Source organism: Sceloporus occidentalis, unplaced genomic scaffold, assembly GCF_023333645.1.
Source record: "Sceloporus occidentalis isolate IW3139 unplaced genomic scaffold, rSceOcc1.0.p SCAF_76, whole genome shotgun sequence".
Lineage (NCBI taxonomy): Eukaryota > Metazoa > Chordata > Lepidosauria > Squamata > Phrynosomatidae > Sceloporus > Sceloporus occidentalis.
Genome location: NW_028317056.1, coordinates 4,221,432 through 4,237,530, shown reverse-complemented (window position 1 = coordinate 4,237,530; position 16,099 = coordinate 4,221,432). Strand labels below are relative to the sequence as shown.

General features: G+C 43.3%; 1 protein-coding gene across 1 annotated transcript in view; it reads right to left on the bottom strand.

Moving 5' to 3' along the window:
* The window catches only part of LOC149285827 (protein kinase C beta type), a 59,911-nt gene that overhangs the window by 26,391 nt on the left and 17,421 nt on the right, over positions 1-16,099 (bottom strand). Inside the window, exon 3 of the mRNA XM_089495082.1 lies at positions 4,158-4,240. Coding sequence (XP_089351208.1) covers positions 4,158-4,240 — 83 coding nt within the window. The remainder of the gene's footprint in view (positions 1-4,157; positions 4,241-16,099) is intronic.

The window sequence follows — 16,099 nt, the reverse complement described above, 5'->3', positions numbered from 1 at the left end:
AGATCTCTTCGCTTTCTCTAACAAACAGCCTCCAAAACAGGACCGGCAGAGCTCGGCTCTTGATTGTAAGCTCTGGGGGCGACTATCTACGTATTTTTTTTGCAGGGACGAGTAAAAGGTGCTGTTATCACCATAGCAAATCAATAGAATAAAAAATAAATAAAATAAACAAAACAAAAGATAAATTCCACTTTTCTTCATGACTTTAACAAGTACCTTCCTTTCTGCGATGATTTAGTCGGAACGTCGTTTTAGCTTCGGTTCCCCTTTTATCAGCTAAAAGACCGTTTTGTATAATATGCAAATACAGATGTAAAAAAATGTCATTTTCCTTGACCCGTGGTAAAGATGGCCACTTTTCCCAGCACGCCAAAACGCGGCCGACGCAATTATAAATCTCTTAACACTTCAAGTGCCCGGTACCCGCTGGGCCGGGAGCCGCTCCGAGGCTCGGCAGGGGGCCGCGTCTGCTAAAGCCAGCGATTTCAGCAAGTCAGGCTGAAAAATCTGCCGCAAAACGCTTATGCAAATAAAAAACGGCCGGTAAAGAGCTTTCTGTCGAAGGGCCTTTGAAATAGGCGGCCGTCACCTTTATCGTGCGCTGTTTACATTTCTGTTTTTCACAAATACAACACTGTTGCCGGAAGAAGGCTCTTGTACTTAGAACATGCAGCCCATTAGAATGCATCTGTCTCTTGTGCTTAGAACATCGACCTGTCCCTCGTGTTGTTTGGTCTGGGTCGCTAATCCGGGTAGGGTCAGTTCCTCCATTCCACGTAATTAAAGGGCATCTTTAATGCATATTGTAGCCATCTCTGGTACTTAGAACACGCAACCCAACAGAACACATTGGCCTCTTGTATTTAGAACATGAACACGTCTCTCTTCTTATCGCTAATTGGTTGTTCGTTTGGCAGGGTTGCAAATCAGGGTAGAATATCCGGTCCTCCCTTCTCCTCCCCCAATCTTAAAAGGCTGCCCCGAGCCAATCAGCTACTCAATGATAGCGGAGAGATACATTAATGGGGTGGAATAAGCATGCAGAGCCTGAGGAACAGGAAGATAGTATATTATATATATATATTGTATAGAATTGGGAGACAGAAGATTTGGAAGCAGTGATCGCCTCGCTGTGAGAGAGAGCGGGGCAAATCATTTGCGATGTAGAATATTATAGTGCAGAATCCAACGGAAATTATTAATTATTCTTTTTTACCTTTTTTTTTCTATATATTTTTAACAACTTCATCAAATCATCGAATCGCGCCCATTTCTTAGAGCATGGTCCATTTTTTATTTTATTTTTTTTTAGCACTTCCGCAGTCTTTCTTATAGGATAAAGAAATCCTTGTTTGGTTTATGTAGCGGATATGTGCATTAAGTAAGTCAGTAAACAGCAACTGCTAAATACACTATAAAAAAAATAAAAAAATAAAAAAAGTGGCGTCTCCATTACATAAAAAAAAAAAAATTACAAAATTATTTTTTTTTTTTAAATAAATAAATAAAAAAAAGGTTGTTGATGTGGATACTCGGTACTGCTGTAGCCTCGTTGGTCTCTGAACACATTCAAGTGCAACCTTAGTTCCGCTGTAACTTAGAATGGATATTCCATCCACGCCGTCACCTCTGCCGTCCCCTCCTGGGCTCACGATCCGGGGTAAAGTTCCAGCCATTAAGTAAATGACTACACGGTTTCATTCAATCACAGGATTAAAGCAAAGCGGGGAAGGTTCTTCAAATCAATAAAATGAACAGATTTTGGCTGCAAAACCGGCCTCTGCCTAGAGGCAGATTATTTTAACCTCGCGCCGCCGGGAACAAGCTGCCGATGTCTCCGGATGGAACGCATCCCGAGGGGGGCCGCTTCACCTGTAATTCTGTAAATGAAGTTTGATAACCAGTAGCGCTGGATGCCCAAAGCCATCCCAGAAATAATTCTTTAACCAGGTCAGATTCCACCACGTTCAGCATTGTTTGCCGGGAACGCTTATCATGTGACACAAAGACAGGCACCGATAGGCTGCTGCCACGGAAACGTCCAAAAAGATTCTAAAAAGGTTTCCGCAATGATTAAAACCTTTGGTGAAAAGAACATATAATGACAGATCTGCTGAACAGCACCTTTATCAGAACCCTTCGGCTATTTATATTATATATTATTATTTATTGTTTTATATAGCGTCATCAAATTCCATAGCGCTATACAAATATATATATATATATATATATATATATATATATATATATATATATATATATATATTTTTTTTTATTTTTTTTTTGGCAAAGGTACATTTTTAGCATTTTTTTAAATTTTGGTAAAAATGTATTTAAAATTCCCCATTTCCAATCAAACACAATTTTTACGCAGGAGGAGGGGATGCAAAAAAAAGTGACCGATGTAAAAACAAAATAAAAAAAAAATAATAAAAAAAACAAAAAACGCCATAAGTGCCATAAACAAAATAAAAAAAAAAAAATTAAAGACCCCATTAAAACTTTTATTAATGTTTATTCTGATTAATATCAAACTGGAGCTAAGGTTACGGTAACATTTAAAAGGGAGCTTATTAAAGCAGCCACAAATATAAAAGTATTCCAACTGGAACATGGAGCAAAGATATCTCTGTGGACAGATACAGGGTTTTGCTATCACTGTATCTCTAATGCCCCATGGGGGGGGGCATTAGCCTTTAAATCCAACCCCCCCCACCACATATTTGACAATCTGACCCTTGGCCACCGTTACATACTCGCCACCGGTCAGCTGCAGCGATGGTTCTTCTGAAAATGCTCCCATAGATTTCAATAGGAACGCTTTCCTGCCACCGATTGACTGCTTCAAGGAGACACTCAGCGGCAAGAATCCTCAGACCATGGAGGAGGAGGGCAGCTGCAGCTTCTTCTTACCATGCTACGTACCCTTTTTTATATCTATATATTTTTTTTAATTTAAAATGTATATTAAACTACTCATAATGTACATTCTTTTTGATGAGGCCATCAAGGACTTTATACGGTCTGAGGAATAAGGCGAGAATAAATAAGAATGTAACAATACCAGAAAGTTGATAGAAAGTAAGTAACTGGTGCATAGAAGTGATTAAAGAGCAGGTTATATGACGATGCCGCAGTTCTTCGTCCATCCAGTAGAGGGAGCTCCGCACGCAACTGAAATCCCCCTTAATAGAACATCCGCAGCACGGGGACCAGGCCGAAGATGAAAGATATGACCACAGCAACCCCGCTGAGATCGTTTACAGAGATGGAAGCTGTTAAAAAATTCATATTCTTTAAACGCTCATTAATTAGATGTCTAAATATACGCCCCGGGTGCCTGCGGATTAGGGCATTGTCAAAGGATAGATCTGGATTCTAAAATAGGGTTTCCAGGACACCGCTGGAGCGGTACGGGAAAAAAAAAAACAGAGGACGCGGCTATGTACAAAGAGCCAATGACCTCATTATTTGAATTCGAAATATTTTCCAGATTTTTTATTATTTTTAATTTCAACCCTAAAAAAAAAAGTACACTACCATTAAAAGATGTATTCAATAGGAACCATCCTTATGTGAATACCAGCAAGCGCTATTGTCTTAACTTCCTATCCTTAAAAAAAAACAAACCCACGACCTATAGGTAGCTCTTATTAATTTAAATTAAAAATGCGCTCCAAGACGGCCTCTGGGGGTAGTCAGTGCTGCCTGAGCACTACTACTGTGCCCAAGAATGGACGCAACCTCAGCAATTAACCCACCAGCCCAAGAGAGGGCCTCGTGATCCATCCGCTCATGGGTGGTAGAACATGCCAGATCGCTGCTACATTGAAACCCTAGACATGCAACCAGCGAGGGCAGCCGGGTGGTTCTTTTGCACAGGTTTGCTACCCTGCGCTGGAGGTAGTGGGGTATAAGGTTTAGGACTTGCGATCTACTGCATGACCAGAGATAATAGTCCTCCAGAAACAGTACAAAAGCCCAAAACGATGCATCCACATAAGCAGAAAATTCCAAGAGATTTAGACACGGTTAGAAAGAACGGAAAAGCCGAGCCGGCATATATCGCATACTCTCCGGGGAGGAATAAAACACGGCTTCCGCAGTTCAGCTATAATCACTTTTATGTAGAAACACACAGAGCGCTTAATACTCACATCAGACGCGGGTCCCTTGTCTGCGCCGGGGCAGGAGAACGCCACAAACTCATGGCAGCGTTTATGCACCACGAAGCAGCAAACTGCGGAGAGAGGAGATAGAGAAGTCAGAACCCCATTCTAGATTAGAATTCTACATCAAAACAACCCGGCGTGACACGAAAACGCAGATGATTCAGGATATTCAACGTCAACCCCGGTCCGCAAAGATCCACAGAGCGTCCGAGGTTTGAGGACCTGGGGCCTCTGGAGAACATGCGCTGGAACATAGAACAGGGGCAATCTATTCTATGCCCTGCTGGGTCACAAAGACTTAGCCAAGAACTTTTCCATACCAAAAATCCTTTTAATTCTGTTAAGCGCCGGAGGTGACTGTAACCGGCCTCTCGTCAAGAGGCATCAATCGGAGTTTTGGCCGCTGGGAAGTAAAATCCTAAAATAGGAAAAAACGCGCTGGGTCCACTGTGAGTATCGCGTGACGCGGGCGCCTCGACGCGCTCACTTACAAGGTCACTCTTTAAATCTACACCTCGGCCGAGCCAACGAGGCGTTATCGAGAACTCGAGATCAACGCCGATAGACGGAAATCAGCCTGGTCCTTGCCAGCGAACGCCTTCGCAAGAGTGCTCTGTGAATACAGCTCCGGACAAAGGACGGGTAACGCGAGACGCCCAACACCTCCGCTCCCGATCGCCAGGCCGCGTTCTAGAGCAGACCGTTCCGTGCCAGGAATTAATGGCTGTTCTAGAACGGTTTTTATTGCCCTATTAGAGAAGACTAAGACTAAGAAGACCCCATCGCACTCAGCGTTGCGTTTCACCCTTTCCTTAGAAGCCTCCGAGGTTTTAGTTTCAGGTTTAATAATGGAAGGAGACATTAAATATGTATCCTCTCGTCACCTCCCGGCCTCTCGGGGACACTCGGCAAAGTCATCGACCATCGATCACTCACCTGAGCCGAGTGCAGCGATTAATTACTGGAGCTTGGCAAGAACCGCGGTCATAATTCATACACCCACCCCGGCACCACGCAGCGCGGATCTGCAGCGCCCGCGTTTTACGGCGTCAACCATCGCTTTGTGAGATCCGAACCACAACTTTTTTTTATACCAAAAAATAAAAAATAAACAAGTTCTAATTTTTTTTCTTTGAATAGTGGGTTTTTAGGGATTTATCTTAAGAGAATATGTGTTGGTCGGATACATTCAGGTACGTCCTTCTACTGCATTATTTAATATGGAAAAATAATACAGACACACTGGTGCCGATATCTTGTTTGAGAGTCACATAGGCTTTATGGACCACAGAGGTCTCTTCTTCACGTCAGGAATAAGTTGTATCCGCTCCATCCACCGAGAAAAAGCCAATATCTCCAGTTTGTTGCTTGCGAAAAATGCAGGGTTCCCGCTCTGCCCCTTCTGATGCCCGGAAGGCCAACACCAGCCGACGATAAAACTTTATCGTCTCTTGGAATATATGTTTTATTCAAATGGGGGTGTTTTGTCTTTAGTATCTGAGCCCAATCTACTAGACAAACACCCCGACTCCTTATCATACTGCCTGTGGGAAAGAATAGAGCATCTCTGTCTTATTCACCCAGCAGGACTCTCTGACTAATGGAAGTCTATGGAGGGTCGGACTTCATTAGCATTGCCATAAAGCATCAGCTCAGTGTGGTGTTTGAGCCGGAAAGTCACCCAAAATATCACATGACTGACAGCAACGGCGGCTCCAGGTCTGCAGAGAAAGGTAAAAAGTAAACGTGTTCCTAAGAAGTAATATTATTAAAACGGAACTGACAAACAGCAGAGCCGGCCCCGATTACCATCGCACCGGCGGCGACAGACGCTGTGCGCTTAACAGCCCAATTAGAACGTTCATTGGCAATTCCCATTATTACTTGGATAATAAAGTTATGAGAAACGCTCACGGAGGGACGACAGACGCCAAGGACTTCACGGCATCGGTAACGATAACGAGATTAGTACCGGCGCAGCAGGCTGGCTAACCGGGTTCTGTACACCTCCGATCTCTGCCAAGGAGAAGACGACGATATGGGGCTTTATTCACTTAATATCGGACTTTGCTGACCCCAGTGAGCTTTTACCGCGGGGAGGACTAAGCTGGCCCCGTACACTGTATAGTTAAAAGGGACGCTCCGGCCATTATAGTCCCTTTAAATCTCCACCAAGTAAATTTTTTTTTTTTACTCATCTGTCTTCCAAAGAGCAACGTGCCCGGTTAACCATTCGGTGAAGCTCATCGGTAAATAAAACCAAAAAAACGGTATTACCGACATGAGCGATCCCAACGGAAAGGGCCGGAGGAAATAAAGTTAGAGGAAGCTGCAGCCCCAACCAGGGGCATTTAGGCAATAAATAGAGGAGTGGAATAAAGTATGGAACAGATACACTGCCAACCATCAGATGCCAAATATCTTATAAAGCGGCCAATTTGAATTTAGGTTTTATTGAGGTTTTTTTTTCTCCAAACTGAAAATTGCTCCAGGGCTTCATTCTGGGGTCTAAATTCACTAAATGGAAAGTTCAATATACAATATACATATTTTATTTATTTATATATATAAAAATCCAATGTATCTATGATACGCTGATTGACAGATTTCGTCACTTAATGTACACGCAAAAAAAAACCTAATAAGCTTTTTTCCCCTCGAACGGTGTCATCGCTAAGTGCTTGTCAGCGTGTTATCTGTTTTCTCTACACGAAAGAATAAAAAAAAAAAAAAACATTATTACTGGCGCAGGGGTGGGTGGCGAGCGCACAGCAACGCTTCATGCACCGGCTCATTCAAAAAGAGAAGGGGGGGGGCGCCTGTCACTTCATATTTCGCAATAAATAAGCAGAGAAGTCATTTCTTAATGCCTCTTCTCCCCGAGTTACCGGCCGTCCCCGGTGCCTACGAGAAGAGTGGGTGGAAAGCAGGAGAGGATCCGCGGTGGGAAGAGAGCTTTCCACGCGACATCGGTTGTCTGTCTCCATCAGCGAAGCTGTCTAACGGAGCTCAGAACGTCTTCTGGAAAAAGGTGCGGGGATGACAAGCGGATAGGGGGAAGGGGGGAGATGCAGAAATCTCATCCACGCGCTTGCCGCAATCTGAATAAATGGCACTTGGCGTAGGCAGGCATTAAAGGAGCGAGACCCTCTCTGCAGACCAAGCGATGGTTCAAGAAGAATAAGGCTTCTTGAGAAGGAAGATTGCGCAACAGAGCGGACCTTGACGATTCTACGATTCGTTTCTGGATACAATGTTGCTGTGTTTTTCTAGAACACGTTTAGGGGATCCCTGTCGATCTCGCTTTAACTCTCTGAATCTACCCCCAATGTATTTTGGCATTTCCAGATACCAGCGTATAAAAACCCGAGGAGCAAGACGTTCCGGTTCTACAGGTTGGCAAAAGGTTTACGCTGCCTGTATAACGAATGCGATTTCTGGAGAAAAGTTCTCATCGCATCAACTGCTGCACTCCTTGATTATCTGAGGTCCTGCAAAGGAACCTAGATCTGAGGTTTGAGAGAACACTCCTAGGACACAGGGCTCAAGTTGTATCCCGTCTCACGGAATCCCAAAAACAAAAGAAAAAAACAAGTCTGTCTAAAAAGGAGGAACCAGCAACGGTTCCTCCTTTTAGACAAAAACTACCTCCTCTTGTCCTGTCTTAACCAGCCTAACGCGCTTTGGGGAAGTAGCGGTCTGTCTAGGAGGTCAGAAAGAAACTATATAGTCAACCAAAAAGCCCGTCAAGGAAAATCACGAAAGACATAGCAATCATGTTTAAGAAACAGCCTGTCTGGCGGGGTCTTAAAAGAGAGCGATCACATGAACTGCTTGGGTGGACCGGTGGACAAGGTCAAGCAGAAAGTCTTGGCTTTCTTAGTCATGTTGATACGTTACATTCACGTAGCCACCTTAGGTCAATACAATGTTTCAACAAGTTGCTCTCAAAGAGATTCTAACGCAGAATAATCAGCAGGGTCAAGTATTTAGTTATTCTAGACCCTTTGGTCAAGAAGCAACATGTTTACGGGAACCACAAGGCCAAGAACACCAGCTACAGATGACAGCCTTAAGGAGTGACAATAGCCAACCTCCAGGAGAGCCTCGAAGGACCCAAAACTTAAAGGGTACGAGTAGCAGCCTGTCCACAGCCTGGAGTCAAGTTACGACACGGGCACCTCGTTTAAGGCGAACCTGGCAACGGTCCTCGCGACGATCCTACCCAATTATTTATTTATGTCTTAAACTTCTAGTCCTGCACAGCACTGGAATTCTGAGAAACATCTGTGATGTAATAACGCAACTTCCTCGTGAAGCAATCAGGCGCTCTGCGATGTGCTAATAGAATTCCGCCGTTAGCGGAGCGGAGTAATACGACACGTGCACAACTTCACACAATTATTATTATTTATTTTTTTTTGCTGTAAATTGCAAAGTTAGAACCCGACACGTTCGACGTTGCAATATGAAGACGGAACGCCAGAGGCTACGGAATTCTAAAGGAATCTGCCAACAGCCAAAGATCCTTCGACCCGTCTAAATCGGCCTATTTTTCTACCTGCTGTAAATCCTGAAAGCCTGACATTACTAAAATATAAATAAAAAAAAAATAATTTTTTTTTTTTTATAAAATTTTTAATATTTATGGTACTCTTTGGCGATTTAAGGTAATGTTTCAACTGTTTTCCAGAAAAAACAAACAAACAAAAAAAAAAACTATTCATTTTTTAAACAATGCATATTTAACCTTGGAAACATTTCTTGAATCACATAAATCATATAAATATCACTAACAGCCCCCCCCCCCCCACTCACTAAGGGCTATTGGAAGTTTTGGCCAAAATCTGAATTATATTCATATAGGACATATAATGCTTTGTCGTCGCTGGCTACAGACACTAAGGGGGTTAAGCCGAATTGAGCGGAATACAGTTAATGACCTAAATAGAACTAATTAAATTTGTGTCTCAATCATGTTCGGAATGAAGCAGTTAAGGCTGCAGCTCTCCTGATGACGGCTTGTACGGTGGTTTCTACTGTTGAACCATTTATTGGGATGGCGGAGGAATTAATTAGTCCTGGATTAAGTTGGCAGGCCATGCATGAAATTAGAATGAGAAGTGTTCAAGTCACCTGAGAAAGCGAGTTAATGAGAGGGACGGTGCTCACGAGCAGATGCAGAAGCAGAAGAGGTGCATAAACGTCCCGGTGGTAGAAGCTCTGGGGCTCGATGATACACTGTGTTCCGATACAGATGGTTTTAGTTAAGATTGGTGGCTTGAAAAATGAATGAATGAATAAATGAATGAATGAAACGGCATATGGAGGAGGTCAATCGAAAAAAGGGTCTGCTGGTCATTTTCATAGAAAGTATGCAATGTAATAAGGCATCGGAAAGAGCAAGCAGGGTGCTGGGATGTATAGCAAGAGGCGTTAAAGAAGAGAGGTGGTTCAGCTACTTTACAGATCTCTGGTCAGACTACTTTAAAAAGGTCAGACATTTTTCCAGGGAAGTATAAAATATGAGGCTGGTATCCACTGTACAGCTCCCCTTTTCACAGTTAAGAAAACAGAAAGCCTGAAACCGATGCAGAGAATAATCATGGTGTTTACCCCGAAAACCATTAGGAAAACTGACCATAAACATGTTTGATTCATTTATGTGTGACTATTCTGCCTATTGCTCATTTAACACCTTCCAAGTCCTTGGTGCGTCCTTGAAAACTGTTCCAAGAAGCCCGTTATGATGTATTGTTGCTGACTTAGTTGCATTGACAGCCTGGACTCTTCCCTGGTGGCAGCACCCAGCATCGCTGGATTCCTGCCCACTGATTGTGTGCAATGGGGCACGAGCGCCGGTACACCGTTATACAAGGAATGCCTGATCACGCGATCGGGAATTTTCTTCCTTACAGATCAGGATGAGAAAGAGAGGGGGGAAAAAAAGTTTCTTCCCTTCCAAAAAAAATATAAAAAATTAATAATCAACATGACATCAAAAATGTATCAGAGATCCCCAAAGGAATATCGAGCCAATACACACTACCCCCCAAATCCCTTAAGACAACAGTATTAAACATATGTAATGTGGGGCAAGATGTAAAGCATTGCTGTGGCCCTCTTGAATATAACAAAATATGTATGTGGGGTATGACTATTCAGCATAGAGGCACCTACAGCATAGAAATTTTCAGCAAATTTACATTAAAAAAAAAAAAAAGGTAATTTGTTCTGTTTCAGTATAGGTTAGGTTTTTTTTTTTAAATCTATTGTGATTAATAATTATGTTTTATGTATTTCTGTGATTTTTTTTTTATTTTTTTTTATTTTTTTAAAAGGCGCTTTTTGACCTTGTATAATCTTGTACGGGGTTCATCAAATATGGAAAAGGGGGAATTATGGTTTAACAAACATATGTTTAAAAAAAAACACCTCTGGTCCTATTAAAAAACCTTGGGCCTGAAAGGGTTAAATATAAGGAGACAGCTAAGGTGTGCTAAGGTTGGCCGCCAACCTGCTGAAAAGCTGCAGTTTGCTTAAAATAACAATAAGCAGGCTGCTAGGAATGGATCCCACTTGACAAAAGGCAGAACAACCCATTGTGGCAGCACTCGGCAGGCTAAATTAAAGCGGGGGGGGGGGTCGGAGTCCTGTTTGTTGAGGTCCGCCCGCGCTCCAAGGAACATCACACAAAGGCTCACACACTCAACGCTGAACATTTAAAAGGCAGTATTATGCGATTATTAATAATTAAAAGCAATTTGTCTGCAAAAAAAAAAAGAAGAGCGCAAGAATGGCACCGTCAGTGTCAGGATCTAACCTTTACTTCTGGAAAGACGCTGAAGAAAAAACAAAAAGGGATGGAACACTCAGCAGGTGGGCTTCTAAATTTAATAGACAATGACCTGGCCTTTTCTAGAACCGCCTGGAGAGGTTTTCCAAAACATGGTTAAAAAAAAAAAAAAAAATGTAACAAAAAATTATATTCTGAAGATTAAGCTCAACAGTTTAACGTTAACTAAAACCCAAGAACCACAGAAATTTTAATTAGTCAAAAAAAAAATAAAAAAAAAATCCACCGTAAACGGTTATCCTGCTCCGGGGATTCATCGAGAACTCGGGGGGCCCGACAATGAAATTGGTTTTGCAGGAGACTATCAATTCAGCAGGTGCACATCCATCATTAAAAGCCGGAAAGCTAATTGCCTCTGCCCGGCATGCGCCGCTGGGGCCAGCAGGTCATTCAGATATTGATCGATAAGGACTTTGTTTAAATAGGAGAGCTAATCAGATTCCTAAAGCCTTGATTGCAACACCTAATTTACGGCCACCTGCTAGATAGAGGTTCTCTGAACGTTTAGGAATGAAGACGGCCACGACCTTCAGATACACAGGCTGTCCTTGGGTTTTACAGCCATCTGCCGGGGACATTTAATTAGGGCAGGGGAGGACAAATGGACAAATTGTCTCACGTGCAACGATGAAATACAGTCCGGAATGTCAGCCTGCGAAGGGCCCTTGGAAATGTGGCTTCAGCACCGCAGATTCTGCTACGCCAACAAGGGATGAAGAGGAGACACCTGGAAAAATCCCGTTGATGTTGGGGCTAAATGCCAAATTTTGACACAATCTGGAGCGATGTCCCATTGATGTTTCTATTGATAGACTATAATTTAGCTTTGTGTCGGGCATACATAAAATAGTAAAATTCATCTGAAGAAGAGAGGTCTGCGGTCCCAAAAGCTTATATTTTTCTAACATTGCCCAATAAAATAAAAAGCTATCAACTTTGAGTAAGACGCCATCATCTTCCTCTTGGACTAACACAACAAAATCCATACATAAATGTAGTCAGTCACGCCAAACTAGGAACATTCCTGGAGCCACGTTCCAAAATCTGTTAGAAGCCCACTATTTATCGTCTTTCTCTGCGTGCCGTATAACATTCTTTTAACAAGCACAGAATTCTAGAATGGGAGAGCAGGCATGAGCCGTAGGGACAGAGGACCCCCCATTCCGTATTTTGAGAAGCTCTGCTGCTCTTTGCTTACCCATACCCCATATTGACTTGGTGGGATGTCCAGGTTTCCATTTTTCTTTGTCCTCTCCATTGGCAGAGATGCTTGTTTTTCCCAGGCTAGTCTGCTGCTTCCTAAAGATTATGGGCTATGATGTCATAACCCTCGACTCTTATAACGAAATGTGTTTTGTAGTAAGGAACAGGAAGAGAGAGAGCCGGGCAGTGGAGCTATAAGTCTACCTTGTCCCTCTAGAAGGTACGTTGTAAGAGTCATGTGTTGGTGTTCCAAAAAATGTTACAACTAAAGCCACAGATGGGAAATCCCTGAAGTTCCAAAAGTAGACTTCAGGTGTTCCTGAGGAATCCGTGAGCCATAAATATAATTTGTTGACTTTATCTACTCCAAAGATCGCTGGTAAGTCAGGCCATGGTTTAAGGCAAGATTCCCAGATGAAACACCACCCCTGACATAGCACACTTTAAACAAATTCTCAAAACTATGACAAGAATGAAGCCCTTTAATTGCAGGTTTGAGCAACTCCGTTCTGTAGAAGAAGAAAAAAAAAGGGGAAACCGCAAGATTACGGCGTTTAGAAGCCAAGTTGGAAGGCGGCCACATCGTCACCAAGCTGGGTTTACAAATACTGTTACAATTCTTCTGCACCAGAGCAGATGGCTACACAGACCGTGAGGGTTTCAAGATGCTCAGCGATACATTATATCTGCATTTCAAGATGAAACACGGAGAAGAAGAAAAAAAAATTGTTCCTATTGGTTCGGAGGGCTTTTAGGTTTTGTTTCATAATTATGTTTCGAGTTATTCAGCTTGCAAGAGGAAGTGGTGTATAGTTATGTTACGCTTTATTTTTAGACAGAAATAAGAATACAGTTCCGTAGAGATCTCCGCGCTGTTGGTTCAAAACTATACATACGCCCCAAACATATGGACTTGTTAGCTATTCGCAGAACTGAAACTCATCTTCTGATTTAAATTGCCATAAGGTCTTCAGCGGAACTCCGTAGTTCCTCCCAAGTTCACATGAATCCTATCTAGAACGGCAAGGTCAAGTGCTTCTGCAAAGACCTTCTGAAAGGCCAAGGAGAAGTCACGAGTAACCAGGTATTTGGAGGAAGAACCTGCACCCAGCTTTCGTTGTGCTGTCCTGCAAGCCAGGAGACTTTCAAGCGGTGGAGAAAATAGGTGTTCCATCTCCTGATTGTTGGCGCAGGTCTGGACGGACCCACCGGAAACCGCGCTCCTGTCCGGTCGACTGGAAATTATAATAAATGGCACTTTGTGGTCAAGACCTTCTCATGATCTGGTCCGACTCTTCTGGCCTACAAGATGGGGTGTTTCTTACAAAAAATTCTAAAGCTTTTACTAGATACCTGGGTCATCTACTTCACAGAAAGCCGAAACACTTGAGTTTGTTATAGCGTTTCCTCCAATTATAACGGAACCTAGAGAGATCTGGCAATATATAAGGAAACGACCCCCTCCAGAAAAAAAAATAATGAAGTGTTCCATGGCACAAGCGCTGCCAAACGTTACAGGATTGGAACGGTAATAAAGATGGAGGATGGTGACTGGAGGGAAAAGGTTCCTCTTCTCACCGGATGTAATTCAGTGACGTTCCACCGCTGATCCACAAAGTTTTAATAGTTCTAAGCATGGCCACAGGTTTCACTTTGAGGTCCAACAGCCTCTAGCGCTTATAATAGGAGATGAGAGGGGCGGCTGTGGGTCGGGTCTATAGTGGCCCTACATAGAGCCCCCTGGACTATTAGGCTGGCTCTGGGTGCGATTTTCAAGTCACCGCTGGTGTCGTCTTAGATTCAGGAGCCGTACGCCTATCCCATGCATGTTTAATACCCTCACTGTATTACCCTCTACCACTTCTGCTGGAAGGCTTACCCACCACAACACAAAACAATTCATTGTATGACAACTACCTACCAAATCAGCACATTGAGGCCGGACGGGCGCCCGCAGGTTGGAGCGAAACATACCCTTTCCAAAATGAAGAGGGCCTCCCATCACTCACAGACATCAGATTCTACAATGTTCAATCTGGATTATTTTTATTCTAGAATGTTTTTTTCCCACCTCAAAGAGCACCGGGGACCACAAACTTTTTGGCACACTCCACTTCCTGCTTAGGTTTACAGAGGCTTAGTAGTAGAGTCTGAGGAGTGCAACAGAAAAATACTTCCCCCCCCCACCCACATTCCAAGAAAACCATACAGCTCATTATGTGAAAATACCCGATTTTTACGCACAGATTTCTGGCGTAATAGGAACGGCGTTACGTTTCAGGGTGAAATGGTATATTTAGCTGCCTTTTCTCGAGCATATTGTCAGCCGGGCCGCATTCAGCCTCTCTCATTATTCACACTGTCAGACTCTTTGATAAATGCGCCACTCTAATTAACCCGTCTCACAACAGGACACTTGGAGAAAAGCATCACTAGCTTATAATTTCCGGATCAGTCCTCAGCTCATCAGGGGCACGATAAATATTTGCTTTCTATGCGTGTGCGTGCGGGGGAAGGGCGCTCGCTCTTACGATATCTTTTTTTTTTCTTCTGCTATTTTAATGGACCGTCACTGGATTACCATAAAGCTTACAATTTCCTTTGCATCGCTACAAAACAAGCTTTTCTTATCTCTCTAATTATGAAACCCAGCCTTTCATTGCAAAGCCATAGAATTTGCCGGCCCCATTCGGCCCGTCTAGTCCGCCCATTTCTCCTTCTGTAAAGACTCCTTAATCAGTCGCTGGTCACATCTACAGGAGCCATGTGCCTATCCCATGCATGTTTAAAGACCTTCAATGTATTAACCTCTACCACTTCTGCTGGACGGCTGCTCCACTTATCTACCACCCTCTCAATAATCAGTAAATGAAAAAGGCACCTTTTTTATAATGTGTTAATGGATCTAGCGTGTAAATTCCAAGCGGTTTCACGGGCTAAAAATCGTTACAAACGTGTCTGCTGTCGGTTACCGCGCAGCCGTGTATGCAAATGACTCTCCATTGTAGATGCTCATTTGCATAAAGTCACAACATGGATGGAACGGAGGATTTTAAAAATTTAAAGGAAAAAGAAAAAAATATATATATTTTTCATTCTGCTGGAACAAAACTAGTGGATTTTTTTTTCTTCTGTAGATTCCCTCTAACTCACTGCTTAAACCAGAGGATCCCTTACCATCTCTGCTGGTGACCAGATCGCCGACCTTCTTGGAGGAGAAGCTCTTTGGGATCACCAGCCTCCAGGGAGTCTCGGTAAAACCCCACGCTCGATTCCTGCGCACGCTCGGGTATTCCATTAAATGTGTCGCATACAATAATGTAGCCCCCCGGCAGAGGGTACTTTGATGACATTATATACGGTTGCGTGACCTCACTAGCGCCCCCCCCCCCCCCAGCTGGCCGGTTTAGCAGTGACCTCGTTGGAGGTGAGCGGGATGGAGCCCGTTGGCTGAAGCCGTTGAGCCGTGAGAGATGTACCTGCTGCAGGTCTCATGACGGGCGGCGGGAGCTGCTCTGCTTGTCAGAAGACATTAAGCACAAGCCGCCGAAGGCTGAATTAACAAACAGCAGAGAGATAAACAAGCCGGGGACGGAAAAAAAAACTCGGGACCTTAAAACGCCTGTGCCTGGACTATACCGACAGCTTTATTCTTGTCCAAGTAGACTGGGTTGTGGTCAGCAAAGGGTGGCAGCAGCCCACGCGGTGCTTTATGACATCATACCTAATATAACTGCATGGGATGAAACGGCGCTCAGGAATATTAAAGGAGCTATATTACGCAATAATAATAATAATATTTCATTAACGTCTTAGGTCAGCCAGGTCATCAGAGGACACCAAGCTTTATCAGAAGCTGACTGAGGGT